The 20,248-nt window shown below is 39.1% G+C and overlaps 1 protein-coding gene across 4 annotated transcripts in view; it reads right to left on the minus strand.

The window, feature by feature from the left end:
* ARMC8 (armadillo repeat containing 8) overlaps positions 1-20,248 on the minus strand; it is a 79,018-nt gene that overhangs the window by 56,464 nt on the left and 2,306 nt on the right. For all 4 annotated transcript variants that reach the window (XM_059822974.1, XM_059822975.1, XM_059822973.1 and 1 more), the window contains exons 2-3: positions 20,154-20,230; positions 6,350-6,421 (exon numbers count right to left, since the gene is read on the minus strand). In XM_059822974.1, coding sequence (XP_059678957.1) covers positions 6,350-6,421; positions 20,154-20,230 — 149 coding nt within the window. The remainder of the gene's footprint in view (positions 1-6,349; positions 6,422-20,153; positions 20,231-20,248) is intronic.

Below are 20,248 nucleotides of genomic sequence, written 5' to 3' on the forward strand. Positions count from 1 at the left end.
TTCATCAGAACTGGCAACCCTGCAATATTGTCCATCCTTTATCAAGAAAAATCAATCCCCAGCTATTAAGGATTTTTTCCTTTTTTTACATTATTTAACAAAGAAACTGAGAAAATAAACCATCAGATACAAAAATAGTCAACAGCAGACTTCATTTACCATCAGTCACTCAGATAATAGAGGGAAAAGAAAAACCCACAGAGGTTAAATATTTCTCATTACCAGTTTCGACCATTCATTGCCCCTTTCCACTTCACAATACTAGAACTCTTCCACCAAGAGTACTCTTTTTGGTGGCTACCTTAAGATTAGAAACTAGAAAACATTCAAAAAATTAATCTGCTATCATTGTCAAACCTAATCACACCTGTCTAGTAACCCAGCCTTAGCCCATAGTGAAAACTGATGGCTAAGTTTGGTCTCTGAAATAGTTCAATGGCTTTACTGCCCCAGCTGTAAAGAAGAAAAAGTCATGTCAGATCTATGCGAGTTAACTCCTAATCCATTACTGTGCTGTTCCTTCTTTACCAATATTCAGTGGCAGGTCCCTGGATCAGTGCATACCTCTAAAGGCAGTTTAGAGAACCTCTGTCTAAAACCATTTGGGGATAGCACTGGGTTCAATACTGCTATGTCTAATCCTAACCAGCCAGTCATTAAAGAGATTTGCATGACCACGGGCACCAAGCACAACATATATTTGCACAAATACATCTTTATACGCTGAAATTATGCATGAAAGTTATAAATTAAGAAATTAAGACTTTCATTGAAACCATACCCTCAATCATAACGGAGCGTTTCCTTATACTAGCTAACAATGGATTTAGAGCTGAGTACTCAGGCAAGTGCTAATACATTCTGTCTGTACCGGAGATGGTTCTGTCAAGCAGACACTTCCATTCCTACACTTAAAGGATGGCCAGTCCTTTAGGAGTAGCATTATAAAAGAGATGAACTAAAAGAACTTCTAGAGTGTGTGCCCCAAGTCAAGGATAACCCCAAGGGAAAACTAGACATATAAAGGCAGCTCTTCATTAAATCAGATTACAGAAGCACAGAACAGATGCTATGTTGGAAGGCATCTCTGGAGGTCATCTAGTCCAACCCACTGCTCAAAGCAGGATCAGCTAGAGCAGGTTGCTCAATGTTCCAGCCATGAGGCCAAGCTTTCCAGGACACAAACTAACAGACATCCTTTCTTGGTGTTAAACTGAAGTCCTGCTTGCTATATGCACAAGCCTCTTTATTCCTAAATACCCAAACATATGGAGTTTGTTGCTTATCTTCTACTTAAACAGTAAATGAATTGTTTAACCAAGAACATGATCTGACATTTGTCTGAGTAACTCCAAGAAAAGCTGAAAGCAACAGGGTGGTTTTTCACCCTGCAGTCCTTCAACTGCTCTCACAATAGTTAGCATCCCAGTATGAAAGTATTCAATATGTCAGAGTACTCTTCTGCTAAGTTCTCACGCAGGATCAAGTATCAACATCATGGGTCATCTACAAATTTGTAATACCATGCATTTCAACAAAGAAGTGATCAGGATAATTGAGAGCTATGCAAAACCATCCTGACTAAGTTTTCTTTTTTAATCTCGAAACAAAGGGAACACACACTCAAACGTTTCAAATACTATCACAGATATGTTAATTCCTCTACTTACTTAGCAGTACAACAGTTTTATTTTTTCCAGTATTTGCAGCCAATACTGCACTCAAAATCTTCTTTACGGATACTTTTCTTGTGTTTAATGTAGACACTAGCCTATATAAAATCCTTTCCCTTAGCTGACAGACTTTGGGATGTAACAGAACCTCCCAGTTAAGAGAGATATCTTCTCATCTTTAGTAGGTTACACAATTATCAAAGCAGCAGTCTTATTTTTGGCAAACTCTAAAAGAACACTGCCTGAAGGGATTTGGTTATGTTTAACAATAAATTGAAACATAAAATTTCATGGGTGTCCATGTTGGTGTGTTTACAGCCCTAGAAACAAGTTAAAACCCCAACAAATTGTTACTAGTTTTCTCTTCCACAGACAACCTAACAGCATGCTTCGCAGAACTCAAATTTCAAATGATGGAATGGATAGAGTTCAACAGCTGTTCTACATGTCATTTTAAATGTGCTCCAAAGAACTTAAAAAAATAAAAAAGCCCAACAGTGAAACAGAATCCCTAATAAATGACTTAGGGGAAGGTGAAAATTAACTATATAAAGTTCTTTGAGGTGCACATACCTAGAGATAGGCCTTTAGCTTTGGGAAAAAGTACACTACCACATTACAGCTCCAAACAACTGACTGTACACCTTAAGACTCCGGAGAACAATCAGCTGGAAGTTAGAAAATCATTTTTGGTAAGTGACAAGAAGGATTTAATGTTTTTGTTAAAGGTCTTGGATGGTTAGGTTTAAGATTTGATTTAAAAAACTCTGTATTCATTTTGGAGCTAAGGAATAACTGAAGCTTTTAATAAGAAACTAGTTCTGAAGTGGATTAGACTTTAAATATTAATCTCTCAGTAAGGATTAGGTAAGCAATAACTTGATTCAGCTAACATTTTTGACAAAATAGCACTGGTCAGAGCTCTAACAGGTAACCGCAATGTACAGGAAGACAAAGCTATGCTCTCATGACTGGAATTCAACACTGCCTTCTCTACGCTCTGCCATCCACCAGATGAAGGAAGAGAGGAAATATGTCCCAGGCTTGAAAGGCCAAATTGTCGACTGGCTTACAAACTACTGAATGCCGTACCTTTCAGGGTACTAGAAAGTGGTCCACAGACTTGCAAAACAGAGTTAATCAGGAACTTACTCACGTGTTCGTTTAATGTTTTTCCTTTCCAATTCCACCTCTGTAAGCCAGAGGCTTTAGACTGTTTACTGCAGAATTCAGAAAGAGCTTAAGAGCCATAACTTTTGCCTACAACATAACCTAACCTTAAAATGCCTTAAAATGTAGCTGATGCACAGTTTGTGGGAAAGTGTATACAGGAGGCCTCAAGGCACCACAGGGCAGGGAAGGAAAGGCTACTTAGCTTCTGAAGTTACGTCAAAGAAAGGCAAGATATCTGGGTGGTCCTGGTCACCGCTTAAGGGAATCTTTAGTTCCCCTACGCCTTAGGTGTTATTAAGTGGCAATGAATACGATGACAGTATGATTGTCAGCCTGGACTCCACAGTAAACAAGCGTTTTTCTAGCCTCTATTATAAACTCCACCAGAAAGGAGCTTCGATTACAACTCAGAGGATTGGGAGCCAGCAGCACTACAGACTAACTGCTAGTAAATGGACATTGTTTCGTTAAGTCGGAAGCCCTATCAAGATGACTTAGAGAAGAATAATTTACATTTCAACTGTGGACTCAATCATTCTCCTGAGATTTAGGAGGTAAAAGCAACTGATGAAAAGCTTTAAATACGGAACTGGGACTCTGAAGAGGTGTCTGATATGTTGATAGGCACAAGAGCTGCAGTATTTGTTCTTATAAAACTGCCAAGTGAAGGAGCACACCAGTAATTAGTATGGACTTCCTCATTCTCTGCGAGCACTTATGTGGGGTAGAAGGAAAAAAAACCTAGAAAATTGAAGGACAGTACAAGTAGCAAACCATTTCTAGGTAAGGCTGACTTTTTGTTTTAAGCTAGCCTGCCACTGAAAGAACTTGGTATTATGGCATTAAAATACCTTTTATCCCCCTGAACTTTAGAAATATTATTTTCTGGGACTGCTACTAAAAAGTAACAGTTTCAAAAAGCAAAATTTCTGCAGTCCTGACAGAGGTTCCTGAGACCAGCATTTCATGAGAATGTAAAGGAATAACTCTCATTCTGTAGAGAGTAAGAGAGATAGAAAATCGTTTCTTAAGAAAATAATCCACATACAGGCTGGCTACATTTATATTCTTAACATCTAGGACTATGTTTGTTTACACATCCGTACAGGTCTTAACACTTCTTATTTAAGTCCAGACATGGCAATTCTGCAAGCTTTCTTCAATAAACTTTGTTTTTCTTAGCACCCTCTTTAGAACAAGCATTCAAGAATTGACCATAGGTCAGACTGAACTTCAAAGGGACAAAAAAAATTTCATTTAAGGTATAGATATATCTCCCTTTCCAAAGATGACACCACTAAGCAGTCAGCTCATGGACTCAGGAGGCCACTGGCCTAGAAATCACAGTGATTCTGCCATTCTTCCCCAGCATTTTCCTCCTGTATGGAGATCTTCCTTTCCAACCAAGCAGCAGTCTAGTAGTTTGAAATAATAGGGATACTTCATACCTACCGGTAGTACTTGGCCCAATTTCAAACAAAAGATACTTCCCAGACTTGTTTCCAAACCTCATGAGTCTATTCTACTATTTGAACATACTGTTTTCTTTTCCACTAAGTGACAGAAATCTGAAGGGATTCTTTGGGTCTAAAGGGTCTCTTCTGAAAGCTTGGGGAAAAATACTTGGGGAAGAAGAGAGAAGCAAGAAATGAGTAAACAAGAAGTTGAATCACAGGACAAAGCAGCAGCAGCAGAATCCTAACAATCCCCACGCCATTACAGAGAAGAATCAGCTTCCCTCGGGAGACTGCAGTCTAACTCTGTGAAAACTGTTCTCCTTGTTAACTTTGCAGAGGAGACTTAAACAAAGAACGCTAGCTCGCTTACTCCTACTCTTACTGAGGGAAAGGTTTGACTTTGCAGATTGGAATTCCAAAGGTTCCTGTACTCTAACGGCTTCAGCGGCCATTTCATGAATTAGAAGGCATGCCAAAAAACCCACTGAATTCCCACCACCTTGTTACAGAGAACAACAGGAGTTCTCTAATCCAAAGTATCTATAAACTATTTAAGTCTGTCTGCAACACCTTGAGAAAATTCTAAAGGCTTCAGAAAGGCACTTGGGGGTAGATGATGCCCCTTAAGCTTCAGCCAGTGAAAATCATCTTTTCTCACAATAACCCAGCCAATGTACCTTCATCTATACCTCTAGTCTGAAAAGCCTTGACATTACATTTCCTGTCTTTTGAGGATAACTTGTACTGAAGTGAGGACAAGCGTGATAGTTTACCTTTTAAGATTTTCCAAATCCAGTCATTTATTTGCAGTTATAGGTTAACCGTATAATTTACTTGGACAGCCCGAAGGCATTAACAACAGAAAAAAACAAACTTCTGGATTTTCATTACTGGGCACAGAACAAGTAACAGCAGAAAGCAGGATAACTGAAGAAACATGAAGTCCTACAAAATTTAAGAACAGGCAGATTCTAGATTTGGAAGTTGGAGATCTTCTGTCACATTTAAAATGGGAACCACAAGAATCAACAGTAGTCGCAAGAATCCCTTAGGGCCTGTTGCTGAAAAAAATTCCTTAAACTTTGCATAATCTTCAACAAACATACACTTCAATCTTCTCGTCCAATGTGAAGTCTTCTCTTCACCTGTTTATATTTGGTCAAAACGGAAGATAATTCAGCAGGTTTCGTAGAGGGGTTTTCCCCTCAGCTAATCCCTAGACAATTTAAAGGACTAGCCTTGACACAAACTCAGTCTGTAAATGAGAAGATATTCCCTGCAAATAAAACGTTTTTTTTTGACAAGCCAGAAGCAGCTTTCTCAAGCAGGACTGTTTGGGACCTAGTTGCCATTTAAGCAAAAGGATCATAGCTGGGCCTCATACTGCTAGCACAAGTAATGCAGTGTTTTCCTTCTCCATTGCTGCAAATTGTGGCTGAAAAAGCTGGAGGAGAAGAGGGGTGAAATGAAAGCTGTAGTGAGCAATCCAGTAGCTAGAGTTACCTGTTAAATTTATACTAGTGGAATCAGGATCCAGAAAAAGTTAACATCAGCTGAAGCAGTAATTCAGCAATAAAGTATGATCAATGGTTTTTAATCCTCTGAAGCAGGTGGAAAAGACAAGCAAATTACCTCAGATGTTTTTAAAATATTTTTAAATTATATTTTTAACATAACTTTACACATTTTCACTTGTGAACTCACCAGGCAATTGGCTGAAGAACAGGATTAAGATACAACCACTTTCATCCATCATTAATATCATCAATGTCAGAAATCAGATTTCATTCCCGAGCTAATAAAGTTTAATAGAAATCACCAAGACTACTTTAGAGAATTCTATGAAATTCTAAATTAAAAGCATTACTCAACAGCCTGTTCTGTAATACATGAGTTTAACAGATATTTCAAGTCTCTCTCAGTTACATTAAAGAAAGTATGCAGTCAACTACAATCAAAGGTAAAACAAAAAAGTGCCTGTGATCCAAGGATCATTATTCCAGACCTGTTGTGAATCAGTGAAAAGGAGAGTAGCAAAGGACATACCTTGGAACTGCTCCCAAAACAATCAAGTTGGCTTTTTGTTTGTTGTTTCCAATTACAGCATTTTTCATATCTCTGTAAATCCAGAAAGAAAAACAAACCCTGGTAAATTATGCTGAGGTACTGAGGGCTTAATCTATAGAATTTACTATTTCCATGAAGGCTTATCAAGTAGTCTTCCACATGTCCATGCTCTACCTACAGGACTGAGTAATGCTTCAGGGCACAGTTTCCACAGCCCACAGATAAATACCCCAGAGCTCTGGGACTCCATTACGTCCCAGCTTATGCAAGTATGCAAAAACCCAAACTATCTCACATGCACACCAGACATGATGAAGTCTCGTTATTGAGATAAACTAGATGTAGTGGTTCTTTGTGCCCATATATTCACTAGACTCCAAAAAGAAAAAAACACTATTGGTTGGGAAATCAAGTGTTGGTAATTTAAAGTATTAACTGAATATTCTACTGGGTGCAGGAAAAGACAAGCTGGGGAGAAAAAAATAATAAAAGGAACGAGGAACTATCACCAGTCTCCAGAGACCAGGCTTTCACTTCCCTCTTCACCACAGGCTTCCTTTTGTGAAATTCAGCAGGACACCTAGACATCTGTATGTCAAAATCCCAGGAATACAGTGGAAACAAAAGCATTTTCCTGTCTGAGAGTTACTGCAAGGTTAAATACATTAAAGGCATTCATACTATGGTAAAGGAACAAGGGAGGCATTTTGGAAAGAGGACACTGGTTGCAGACACCAAGAAGTCCTATGAACAGCTGTGGTTTGCAACCTTGTTGTTCAGAAAATTGCTAGTGTATCCTAAAAACCATCACCACCTTTTTAAGATTTTTTTTTCCTTCATATGAACATATTGAACATAAATGAACACCCAGAGAATCTGAAAGAAAGCTAGCAACTTATGACCAGTTTCAGAAAAATCAAGATGAGACGTTTCTAGGAATCTTTCTAGTTGTGAGGACCTTTGTAAGAGCAGGGAACAAAAAGTCCAAATTCAGATAATTCTTTATCAACAAAAACCAAAACTAGATTGATTATAGTGTTAGTAGTTGCAAAATTGATAAATTAATCACTGGCTAACTATGCCCGTAACTCATTCAAATAATTTGGGAGCTTTAGCGGTTGCTTTAAGTTAGCATATTTTCTTGCCACTATATCACTCTTTCACCTGCTATCTGCAAACTTTAAGAGATTTAGAGTAGCCCTGTTCCTTAAGATCCACCCTGGCCTGCATGAACACTACACAGTCCTTATGTACCCATTGAACATGCAAATTTCACTGCCATAAACAGTTGTCCCAAGTGTTAGACTCACTTCACTGCAGTCATAAAAAACTTCTTAGCCAAGGCAGGCAACATCTGGACTGGCTTGAACAGCACCTTTATAAACCTCAATTAGTAAAAGGTAATTGCCCATTCTTCCTGAAGTATTCCTCCATGTGACTCACTCTCCCGTTGCATACGGTTACCTGGCCACAGAAGAGCGGTCTAGGAATTTTAAGGAAATGGAGGCTAACTTCTCACGTTTGGCTAGTGATCTTGGAGCTCTGGCAAGGGAGCAGCATTAAAAGCAGCTGAACTGCAGTTCTGTGTATCTCTTAACACAGGCAGAGTCAGGAAACCACTTGACTTGTCAAGTGAGCCATTACTTAACAGGAATCTGCCTACCCAGCACAGAGTTTTACAGAGCTGAGTAGCAGCAGAAAATGTTGGACCTTTCTGTTACATCTCCCCTAAGTTTGGTAACTTTACACCACGAGACAGGAGGTAGAGGAGAAAGAGCAAGATCAGAAGACAGGCTAAGCTGGAAGCCCAAGAAAATTTAAGGAATGGACTTGAAGATTTCACTAAACTCAGGAACAGTACTTCAGTGGTTTCTATGCTGAACACTTGATATGAAAGTATCCTGGTCATTTTTAAAGGTTTTCAAAATACAAGAGTCAGTCCAAAACCGTGGCAGAAGCAATGATCAGATGTCTGAAAGGCATGGAAGCTGTACCAACAGCTGTGCTAGGTTCAGGCACTAAAGTGCTCAGGCCACTCTCGGACTTCCAAAAAGGCTACCTCTCCCTCTTACACTTAAGCACCAGCTCTCAAAGTCATCAGAAAGGCTGCATCTCATCACGTATCTGCAAAGGCATCTTGAGAAGCTAAAGAGAAGGCACTTGCCAAGCACTCTGAAGAACTAACAAACAGATTTTGGTGACATTTTAATGCTCTGCTCCGGTGATTTTACACATTAATTTGTGTTTAAAAAAAACAACACACAAAACCAAAAAAACCCAACAACAACAAACTTTTGTGACTACTGCACCAACTCCACAAGGGAATGGCTTGCTAACCTTATAACCATTTAACATGTAATAAGTACTGCCTGTTAGAATTTGATTTAGAGACCCTTTCAGAAGTGGCAAGAACATGGCCAAGTTCCATAACACTGAAACTGAGAGGTTTAGTGAGGTCACAGTCCTGATCTGTAAACGATTCAGATGAGTTTCTCCATCCTAGTTCATAAAGTTCTTCAGAAAGGTCATGGCAGATAGACAAGAGATATCACCAGCTTGAGATTTCTGACAAATCCAACACATATGCATTCGACCACTTCAACTTGCAAGCAAGTAAAACACCTTGAAATTGGTAAGGTGACCAAAAACTGTCAGATATAGGACTCAGCAAAGATCACCATGTTTGTGTGCATTATGCGTTGCCACTCCCAAGTTCCATGCCACGCTTATCTCTTCAAATTTGCCACTTACAGAAATGAACCTATTCAATACACAGGAAACAGGTGGGTATGAAAACCAAGAATATCCATAAAATGCCATAATCCAATGCTGAAAAATAGTAGACTTTTTTTTGTTTACTATGAAAAGTAATTATGTGATTCCACATTACATTTTACAGAGATTTCCTGATCAGGAAGCTAATCTCCTTAAGAAGGAAAGAAGTACCATGTGCTGTCCTAGTCTATCAGGTCCTTGGTGAATCGTGAACCTTGGAAAAACTGAGGACAACCCCCTTATTTGAAAACATCATCTCCAACAAGTTTGAGTTCAACTGATTTCAGATCCAAGACAACATGAGATTCATCCAAGGGGAAAAAGCAGTAAAGATCACTGTCTTGTACAAGAGGTAACAAAGAAACCTCAGAAATTTGTAGTCCAAAACTGGATACCCCCTTTAGTTCCGAATGTCATGCACGCTGCTCCCATTTCCTACTGTGAAAACGAGTCCTTGAAATGAGGAAGAAGGAAACAGCAGCAAAAACACCATTACAAAGAGATGAGAACTTCAAAAGAACAACTAGTCTATGGTGCTTCTAGGCCTAATCTGTGAGAAGACCATGATCCAGAGGAGGGAGATACACAGCCTTTCCAATAATCAGCTCCAAGCTCTCAGGTAGGTCTTCAACCCTCCTGCCAGGCACGGCACAGCATGAGCGGCTTCAGAAGAAAAATGCACATCTTGCGCATGTACCTAGTACATTCCAGCACTACTTAGCTTCTCAGCCTCATAAAGGTAGCTTTCTACAGAGCCAAAAGACAAACCATGAAGCTTTCGTATGACAGAGGTCTTAAGATGCATTTGAGGTTGGTTGAGTTTTGGGGTTTTGGTTTTTTTTTTTTTTTTAAATACCTTACGGATTAAATCTTACAGTTTAGAGTCAAACTAAATTCAAAGTCATTTAACAAAATTACCTGAAGTACAATAATTTGAGTGCATAGATTTAAAACCTGATAGCTGATATTTATGCCTACATTTACTATAATGCAATAAAGTAATTTATGTAAAAAACTTTCAAGCAGGATAAAATAGGCTGCCAACAATAAAATATGGCAAAGAGATCCTAGCTAAGCGCTAGGAAATACTGCTTCCTGAAGTGCTAAACCACCTTTTTCCATCTCTTATTGCTTCTTAAAAAAATAAGAATACAGTTTCATCAGTTCAACCCTGTGAAACCCTGTTTCATAAGCATATTAGCACAGTATGAGTGTTTAAAATAAAATATTTCAGGAGTACATTAAACTCACAAAAAAATCTAATTTCCATCAAAATGGAAAGAACTAATCTGCCAATTGTGTATGAAGTTAGTATGTTTTTATTCTGATGCTTAATGTGCAATTGTTTAAAGGCACCAGATACAGCCCACTTCAGATAAGCAAGAAGCAATATTAAATTTAACAATTTGCAAGTAAAATGTGGCCTTTAAGTTTTAATGATTCCTAGCCAATAAAAATTAGTATTATGAAATGGCTAAGTCCTGAGAAAATTAGCATTCTAGTCTGTCAATGTAAATTATTATTGTAGAAGCAACTTAAGGTGCTGAACTTTGTCCTAAGCAGAAATTATTGAAGTTCAACATCTTCATGAAGTTGACTCTAAGTTTGGGACTCCTCCCACAAAACCACCAGTGTCCAGTAGTTAGTGTGCAGTTCTCTAAACTGGTGTGAGCTAACTTCCCAGCAGAGAAAGAACAGACCTCTGAAGCATTCCTAGCAAGCCCTGATACCTGCACCTCTTCTGCAAAAGAGATCATGAGAAAGCAACGTGGATACATGGACTCCTCAGTGAAAATTTGGTTTTACCTACTTTTTTAAACACAGTAACTCAAGCACAAACATAAGAAATTTTAAAACCCTGATAGGAAGCCCTGGAGCTTTCCTATGTCACCTTCTAGCAAAGCAACATGAAAGATCTTGAAACAAGCTAGAGTGCTTGAGGAGGGCAGCAATAGGAACTACACAGTAGAGGAGGAAATAAACAGCTTGCATGATATTTTCTCATCTTATGTCTTTTGAAAATAGAGTAGGCAGCCATATTTAAGAGGTTCCTAGACAGAGAAGGATATCAAACATGAGACGAACAATCACAGAAGGAAAAGTAGCCCTAGACGCTTCAAGCCAATGCTTTCACTTTTAGTATGAGATAGTTACAAGGGATTCCAAGACAATTACGCACACAGAGGAAGCAGCCAAAACAATGCACTGTCAGACCAGAAGAATTATCTACCAGAGGCTGATCAAAATTACGAACAATAGAATGATGCAAAGCATCATTCTGAAAACTGTCTGCTCCAACTTCAGGAGAGTTTCTACGTTTCAGTATCACATAAGCAAATGGTACCTGGACTGATTGGACTCGAGTCAGAAGCTAACTGGAGCTAAAGTTTTGACAGTTACGCTCTCCACGGCTTTTGCCTCCTCTTCCTTCCTCCCACTCTCCCATTTTTATGGACAGATGCAAAACAATCAACAACGGGAATTAATGACAAATTTTGCATGTTAAAATATGTCCATCGTTATTTTGACAGAATTAATTTCCAAGATGGACACTACTACAGCTTGAATATCTGTTAATTACCCAACAAGTGAGTTGTTTTCTACCCCTTCAGCAGGGAGCATGTTTGTACTAACATGATCACTAGTCCAATCGAGTGAATAAAATGTTAAAAACTCCTGCCAACTCAAGCAAACCACAGAAATCATAAATCAGCTTATTTTTAAGGTTAATCATCAGGTTGGGAAGAACAGTTTCAAGACTTCTAATCCCATTCAAAAAATACCAGTTGATGCAAAGAAAAAAGATGACTTTGCAGGAAAGGACAAAGTAGCACATAGAGACACTGTTACTCAACTTCTTTGAGTTTTAACACTTAGAAACTGTTACACAATTAACATACAGTGCAAACCAAACAAACTCAACATTTAAACATGGAAACCCTAAATCCATGGTTGCTCCCAATCTTAATTCTGTACTCTCAGACACTGCATAAAATCAAAGTGCTGTAGAAAAATAGCACATGGCTATAATTACAGCAATGCAGAACAGTAGAATTTAACATACATAATGCTAAAAGCAATCGTTTAATCCAACTTCTCCATATCACAATGCCACAGAAACCGCTTGAACTCCTATCTGAAGTATCCTCTTTGGAGGGGCAACTTACCTTGTCATAAGTTTTCTTGCCAAGGAAAGTCTACCAAACAGAAAGGTAAGTTGTTTCAATGATCCATACCTGTAGTTAGAAATATTTACACCTTATTCCTACCCTGAATCTATCCCAGTTTCCAGCACTTATCTTGCTACCTGTGTGTGTGACAGACCTCATATCAAATCTCTACTTCCATACAAGAGCTTATGTCAGTCAATTCACATGCTAGCCTTCTATATCACGCTTAACAACTTAAGCTCTCCATATCTTCGGCTGCAGTTTCAACTCAGGTTCCTTTCACATCTCCAGGGTGACTGACAAAACAGGGGATGCTGCTTTTCCCACCTCTCTCTCAAGCATGTTTTATTGCCTCATCCTTTGCACTGAGTCTGGAAATTATGCTACAAGTTGCATGAGATCACTAATCAATAGAAAAATTGGCAACTCAACCTTAAGAATGAGGTAGCTCAAATTTAAAGTGCTTTAAGTCAGTGGAGGATGGGAGTTTAGCTAGCTTTTATTATGTAAACATTTTAAACTAAAAAAACCAAACCCACACAAATCATAGCTAGGGCTCTGTATTATCAGCATTTCAATTTCAGCATCAATCTCTGCTATTTAAATAAACTGGGTGTAACAGCAAAGAACTAACCAAGAGAGATGTGGGGAAAACAGCAGCAGAACAGCAGAACTCTCAGAAACTGAGAGCTCTCCTGCTCTGTGATGCCAGATCAGCAAAATACTTTTTTCAGAGCTATCCCAAAACAGCCAAACTGCATGAAAAGAACAGCCCTCACCACTGTTGCTTCAGATGAATGACCCAAACCATCAAATACAAGTAACTGCGCTACTACTTTCTTTTTTTTTTTTTTAACGTCTCTGTCTCCCCCTCAAGGGTATTTCCCCTCCCAGGATGAAGTAGTGCCTTCAGCGTTTCACAGTATATCCCACAGTTGAGGCAAAAATTAAATAATTTCATTAGGCAAAGATGCATCCTGTAACACTACATTTTTCTAGCACTATTTTTCATTCACTGTCTCTTGATTTGTAGTTATTCTTGTCCACTCTCTCATTGTAAGCCCACCACTCATTATCGAAGGAATGTTGTCCACCACAAGTCATTTGCACAGAGAACTCTTACGTTTCATTCAGTACAGGAAAATACCTCAAAATGGCCTTCCAGCACCTGCTTAGCTGTTCCCAGATGTGAGCTTGTAATATTGTGTGACACTCTGTCCACTTCAGCTTAGGCCAGCAATCACTGAAGGATCACCAAAACCTCTTAATTTGACGTAGCTACTCCCCATTAGATGATAATAATCTGAAGTCTTTCCAACATGAAAGTATAGTCTCTGATAGCTTCAAATAGCTATCAGCTAAGATGATGTACTGGCCTCCATATGCTTTAGTCACGCCTAAATTTCCTTTTTCAAATGGGTGTTACTAAGTGCTCACTAGGACAGAAACACCATAATTTGTCTATATCCAAATAAACTCTCTCTCATTCTCCATATGGGAGAGTTACTGGACATTTCAGGCAATGCATGTTTGAAGCATGTTTTAGCAAGTAATTTACCAGCTAGCCTTCCTGCTACTTTACAATTCCCAAAGAAAAAATAAAAATAAAAAAATCTCATCACATTTAAATTACCAGTTCAGCACCAGCAATACAGCATGCATACTGAAATAATTTTAATCATCTGGTAGACAAATAATTGTAAACAGAGTTTTGTCCTTTGAATCCTACTAGAAATGTCAACCCTTTACAGGGAGCTAGCCTAGAAGACATAGCTCCATATTGCAAACTGAAAATGAGCTTGTTTTGGAAAGCAAGTAAATTCAATTTTTTTAATGCTGATCCTGATCAATTTGAACTGGCAGCTTAGAACCAAAAAAAAAATCAAACTCCAAATATCAAGAATCACAAACTCGGTAGCATTGCCGATTTTGTCATACGCATCCCTCAGGCACAACCTCTAGTTCTGTCTTAATAACACCCCACACACACACACACACCCCCAAAGGGTGTAACGACTGTTTCTTCCTCAGCTGCCTGCTACATTTTGCCCTCCCTTACAGGCAACCACCTCTCCTCTGCATTTGTCTAACAGATTAATAAAGTTAAGTTAAACTCTGAATGACCTCAGAGTATTCAACTGTGCTCAGCTTGAAGTCTGCCACTTCTAACTCAGATCTCACGACTTTTGTGACCAATACTCACTTGATTTCTCCATCTACATCAGCTAGTCTGATGGAAGTTGTTTCTCCTCTCTCATCATACTTACATCCTGAAATCATCACAGCAACAGTATCGCTATTCTGAGGTTGGCATCAAGAGAGGGATTTTGGAGAAAAGTGGCTTCATGCCCTTCTGAAAGGCAGCACTGAAACAGATTCATTAATCATCAATCCTCTCTCACGGGCTCAGAGTAGCAACTGCAAAGCTTGAAATATTAAACAACCCTATCAGGCTGAAGACTGCTAGCCAAATGGGATAGCTATACCCAATTCCCTAAGTTTAGCCCACCTCTAAATGTTAGACCAGCAGTTACAATACATCAATGTACTTGTCAAAAATAGTATTAGGCATTTGTACCTTTTGCTGCACTATAAAGAAAGCACAAAAGCAAGAGACTGTCTTATTCTATGACAGGAAACACACTTTATTCCTTCTGCATCTTCCTCTCTTCCCTCTGTATCTACACTATTCTTCCATCTGACCCTACAAAACCTATTATATTGAAAACCACTCTTCACAGCGCACTACTTACTTCTCAAATTATGTTTGGGGCCTTTCAATTTCGTTTTCTACCACTCCGAAAAGCTTGCCTAGCTATTAGATTCCTCAGCTTACCTCTTGAAAGAGAGGCATCAACAAAGGGAGTAGTGCTCCCAGCACCCTCTCCGCGTCACCTAAACCTGCTCAAATTTCTGTCAGATTCTGCAGCCTAAAGAACAAGCTTTCCATTTCCAAACCACAAAGAGCCCATCCTGCAGTTCACAAAGTATCAGCAAAGAGACTCAGGAGCCTCTTCCCTCAACAAATGAATGACATTGCACAAAAACAATGCTTAAAAAAATTCCATCACTTGTTCTTAGCCAATTAGACCTCAAAGTTCCCTACTGCATCTGAAAGAATATGCATTTACTACAGAGTACTACCTAGGAGATAACAGAATCGATCGAAAATGTACAGAGGCAAAGTATAACAAGAACAACCCTCTAAGGACTGCTCTGTTTCCACAGGGCCATTCTGATGAAAACTGAAGCAAGGGAATATGCAAAGAACAAAACATGGCTCCTGCAGAAAATTCAGGTTCATAAGTGCCCACTGAGAGACTTAAAATGTGACTGCATATGTTTGGGATGCACAATGTGAAAACAAGTGCTGTTCATTATTTAGTCTTAAAGAAGATTTGTTTAACAGGACATGAAGAACAAGAGACAAAAGTAGCCTCTTCATAACCGTCTGAAGGGGGTACCTGTTGCTCCATTAGAACTGAGATGGGAATTTCTTCTCTTCCCACTCCATGAAGCTGCCTCTTATATTTCACACAGCTTTCCCTGCAGGCATGTGTGGAACACTGCACTGATGCTCTCATTCCAATTGCCATAGCTGAGAAATACAAGACACTATTATACAGTCATCTAAGCACATGCCTGGAACATTTTTTTCAAATCCAAGAATACACAAATGAAAAAAGTTGGATGTAAAAAAAAAAACCAACTACACACTATTTGAGGTGTTCCCAAATAATTTCAAAGCAACCAACCACAAAAGAGATACAAGACAGGTTCCATGAAAGCACTGTTACTACTTAACATATAAGGTTTGCTTTTTTTTTTTCTGGTTTATGACTACCTTCTGGTATCTTCTGTTTGAAGAAGGCAGAAACCAGCAAGCAGTACAAACCACCTTCAGTCAAATGCAAGAACCAAGTCCACTGCCCCTTAGAGGAGCTTTTAACAGATACCTAACTTTGCATCCAAGAACCTACCAGAAAGGTAAGCCAAATTACATCTTGGCTGTACTAAAAATTGTACTAAAACTCAGTTTCAGAGTCTTCAAAACACTGAGCATAACTACGAACCACTGCAGCACTGTCAGTCTAAGTCTGCAGGGACCCTAAAAACGTAACTGTCAGATTCAAAGTGGTCTGCAAGTTCTTAGCTGTATACCAACTATTCTACTTGCCTTACCAACAGCATCAATTCTCAAACTCTCAAAAATCATACTGTGTAGAAAGCATATATAACTCAAATTAAATATACTGCATAGATCTGTACCAGCATTTTCACTTGACAGGCTTCCTTGGAAAAAGGAAGATACTGTAGATGTACACTTTGAAATTGGTTCTTCAGTGCCATTTCTATAAGGTGTTTCTTTCATTTTCCTGAGAAATAAAATGCTCACACAAGTTTGGAAAGTGCTTGTCTAGTAACTCCAGCTGGCTGGCTAAGCACATCCATAAAGGACAGAAACAGCAGTAGCATAGGAATTCTCAATGCACCACAAAGATGATTATTTACAAGCCTTAAAAGATGACACCCTCTGACTGCCGAGGAACAGCCTGATGAGAAACAGTTGGGACCTTGAGTAAGCCAGATTTGTCAGAAAGAATGCTCCTTTCAAAACCAGCTCTTGAGATGGAATTACATAGCTCTCCATAAAATGATAGATTGCCTCTCTGAAGACATGAAACTAAATGTAAGCGCAACAAAACGTCTCTCAAAGAAGCCCCTGACCAGCAAATAAATTAGAGGATAAAAATAGGTTTCAGTCTTGCATCTGAACAATGTGGTCCTCAGCTTAAGAGCGGGTGAAATTCAAATGATAGCCTAAGGATCACCACCCAGAATTGTTTTAAAAAAAAAAAAAATACTGCCACACTGCTAAGCACAGGATGATGTTGCAGCAACCATCTTGGGACAAATGAAGCTCTTATAGCAATGCAGAAATTTACAGCACTATCTATGTTCCGCTCCTCTGCCAATAACGGGAAAACGTTTATGAGAACTTCTGAGAGAACACAGTATTTAATCCCCTACAGTATCTGTTTGAGGCAGTCTATGCACTGTCAACACCAAATGTATTCGATAGCTGCATACCTGACATTAATGCTGACCTTGCAAAATGCAGTCAAAGCGTATTTGAGAAAATTTGAACTGTAGAACAGGATGTAGAAGATGAAAGGTTTTGAAGAGCACCTAGACACAATGCAAACCTGTAAGACCTCTCAAGCATAAGCATGGCCACACCGTAGAGTTTATGTTTACGGAAGGAAACTGCTCTATTAAGCTTACTCATTTATAGAGACAGTAAATAGAAAGGTAAATAGATGCACTGCCATACAGATGTAGGTATGAAGATGTGGGCCTTGCACACTTTAAACAGTTCGCTATCAGGTGCGGTAAAAGGCAGTAGTCATTCTTGTAAGAATCTCAATGTTGCAAGTCCTGAACTGAAATTCATGGTTTACTGGCAGGTACACACATTTCTCCCCTTCCTACCTCCTATCAATACCCAGATGAACATGACAGAAATGACGTGCACAAAAGTTCTGCAGGAAACTCAACATTCTGAAATAACATCAATAGAACCACATAGGGCAGTACCAGACAAAAGGGAAATTGTTTCTCACTGTTCCCATGAGGAAGAAAAGGAAAAAGCTCCTAGCCAGGTAAGACTTCACTGTCTGGACAAAAGAAGATTCTGAACCTCTGTGACAATTCATGGGAAAGAAAGGAAAAGAAGAGATTTGATCATTTAAATCCTTTCAGAATATGTAATTAAAAGCTTTCTCAAGTTACAAGATGACAACTGGATTGGCATGATTTTCAAGTTCAAGAAGCATTTAGCTATATTTTACCTTTATCAAACCTCATTCAGAAGTTGGTTTTCATTAAAATTACAAGGATGCAATTAAAAAAAGCCCCAAACCCAAGTTATTAATCCAAGCGTCTTTAATAGCATATGAAGAACGGGACTATTGTAACTGAAGACAATCTGCAGAAACAAAGCCTCTTAAGACAGCCTATTTTCTGAACCTTGATATTCATACAGTTCCATCAATCAAAATAAAAATCTAGGTCATCAGTATTTTCAGCCAGGATGCAGGAAGAAAACCAGCACATCTTAGGAACCAAAGATTTTCAGCAAAGAATGCAGAGTATCTGGTAAAGCTTCTGACAGACACTTCTGGTAGAACTTTAATCCTCTTCTACTCCCCCCCAAATATCAGTTCATTCCAACTGCAATAACTCTTCAGATACCCTGAAGTCAAAGGAAGAAGGGCAAAGCAGTATTTTTCTGCCCAAAAAGAAACTTGGGCTGACAGACATTTTTTTATACATACACTATTCTAAATTCTATTTTTATATGTACACTTTTCTAAATTGAACTGTTTCACACCCATCCACCGATATTCGGAAAATAACAAATCTACCACACAGGATTTGCACAATGTCAGGAAAGATATACTCTCGGAATTAGGATTTTAACCAGAGCATCACAAATACGGTTTACCATCCAAATCTGCCCTTTGAAAGCTATTGTGAAACAAATTGGTATTTTCTTGTCTTTAAATGCAAGAACAGCATCTCAGCATAGAATCCGCTGACAGCCACAGACAAGATGAAGAATTTCAGATGTTAGCCAAGACAAAGATACTGCCTAAAACTTTTGTTTCTGGGAAATCAGTTACATTCCAAGATATTAATAACACCTCAAAAGATAGGGAAGAGATTACCAAGGGTTGTGGGTTCCAGTCCTTTGAAAAGAAAGGAGAGCAGGGAAGGAACGCCACCCAGGGCTCAGAGCATCTGCCAAGGAGAAAAGAGGGGCTCAGTCAACCCGCTTGGACATCGGATGAGACACATCCTTGACTCCTGGGACCACCACACCAGCCCTTATGAGCAGTGGACTAAGCCCTTATGAGGAGTGGAAGCAAAACCAGACTCTCCTACGGGGAAGAGTTAAGAACCTGTACATAGTTACGGTGGTGTACCAGAAGTTTTTATACAGGTGAGGGGATATTTCCACCAATAAAAGTTTCCAGGACAGTTTTATGTATGCTTTGTTTTTCATGCCTCTCAAAGGGACACTAATTCTGATATGTTGCCCCTGGGACACCTTCTGGAATAATTTTTTTCCATCTGCTACTGGAAAACACCTCAGACTGTCCTAAGCAACACAACCAACATTCTTGGCTTTTTGATCCAGTTGGTCCTTCAATGTCCTCTGGTGTTTTGCTAGATAGCCACAGCCAGCAAGTCACTGGTAAGCCTGAAAAGGCCTGGTTTCACCACCAAAAGTCAGTCCTGGGCAAGGACTTGTTTGCCACGTTGCTGTGTGGTTATAAGGGAAAGTTTATGGCCCAAGGACAGTAAGAAAACAACCAGATCTTTGCACCAGTTTTACTACCTATTCAGCAGGGCAAGTCTTCTAGTCACTCTTTCAGTCATTACCCCTTATCACTGGCATGCAACAGAAGTACTAAAATATAATTTGCATCCAAATTAATTTCTATGGAAGCACAGAAATTCTTTCAGCTCACAGTTCCCATCGGTGAGACAGAAGCCATGCATTAAAAAAAGAGACAACACTCAGGCATGGCAGCAGGGGAAAAAGTTAGAGGCAGGTACACTGACGTGGCAGTGGAATAGGAGGAAAGAGTCTCAACAGACCTGGAAGAGGAGCAGAAACAATACTATCACGTCTGCACTAAAATTTTCTAACAAGATTTCTCAAAAAAAGATAGGAAGAGCTTCTTGCCCTTGACATACAACTCTAGTGGAATTAAAGTAAACCTAGCCTATGCACAACCAAGAGCCCAAGCGTGTTTCAGATGACTTACATGACACCTTGCAGGACTTTCTGAGGATCGAGGTCAAATAATCTATCAACATAGTGGCGGCTACTAGCCGTTACCTCCTGCGGAGAAAAAATAAA

This window comes from Gavia stellata, chromosome 11, assembly GCF_030936135.1.
Source record: "Gavia stellata isolate bGavSte3 chromosome 11, bGavSte3.hap2, whole genome shotgun sequence".
Classification (NCBI taxonomy): Eukaryota; Metazoa; Chordata; class Aves; order Gaviiformes; family Gaviidae; genus Gavia; species Gavia stellata.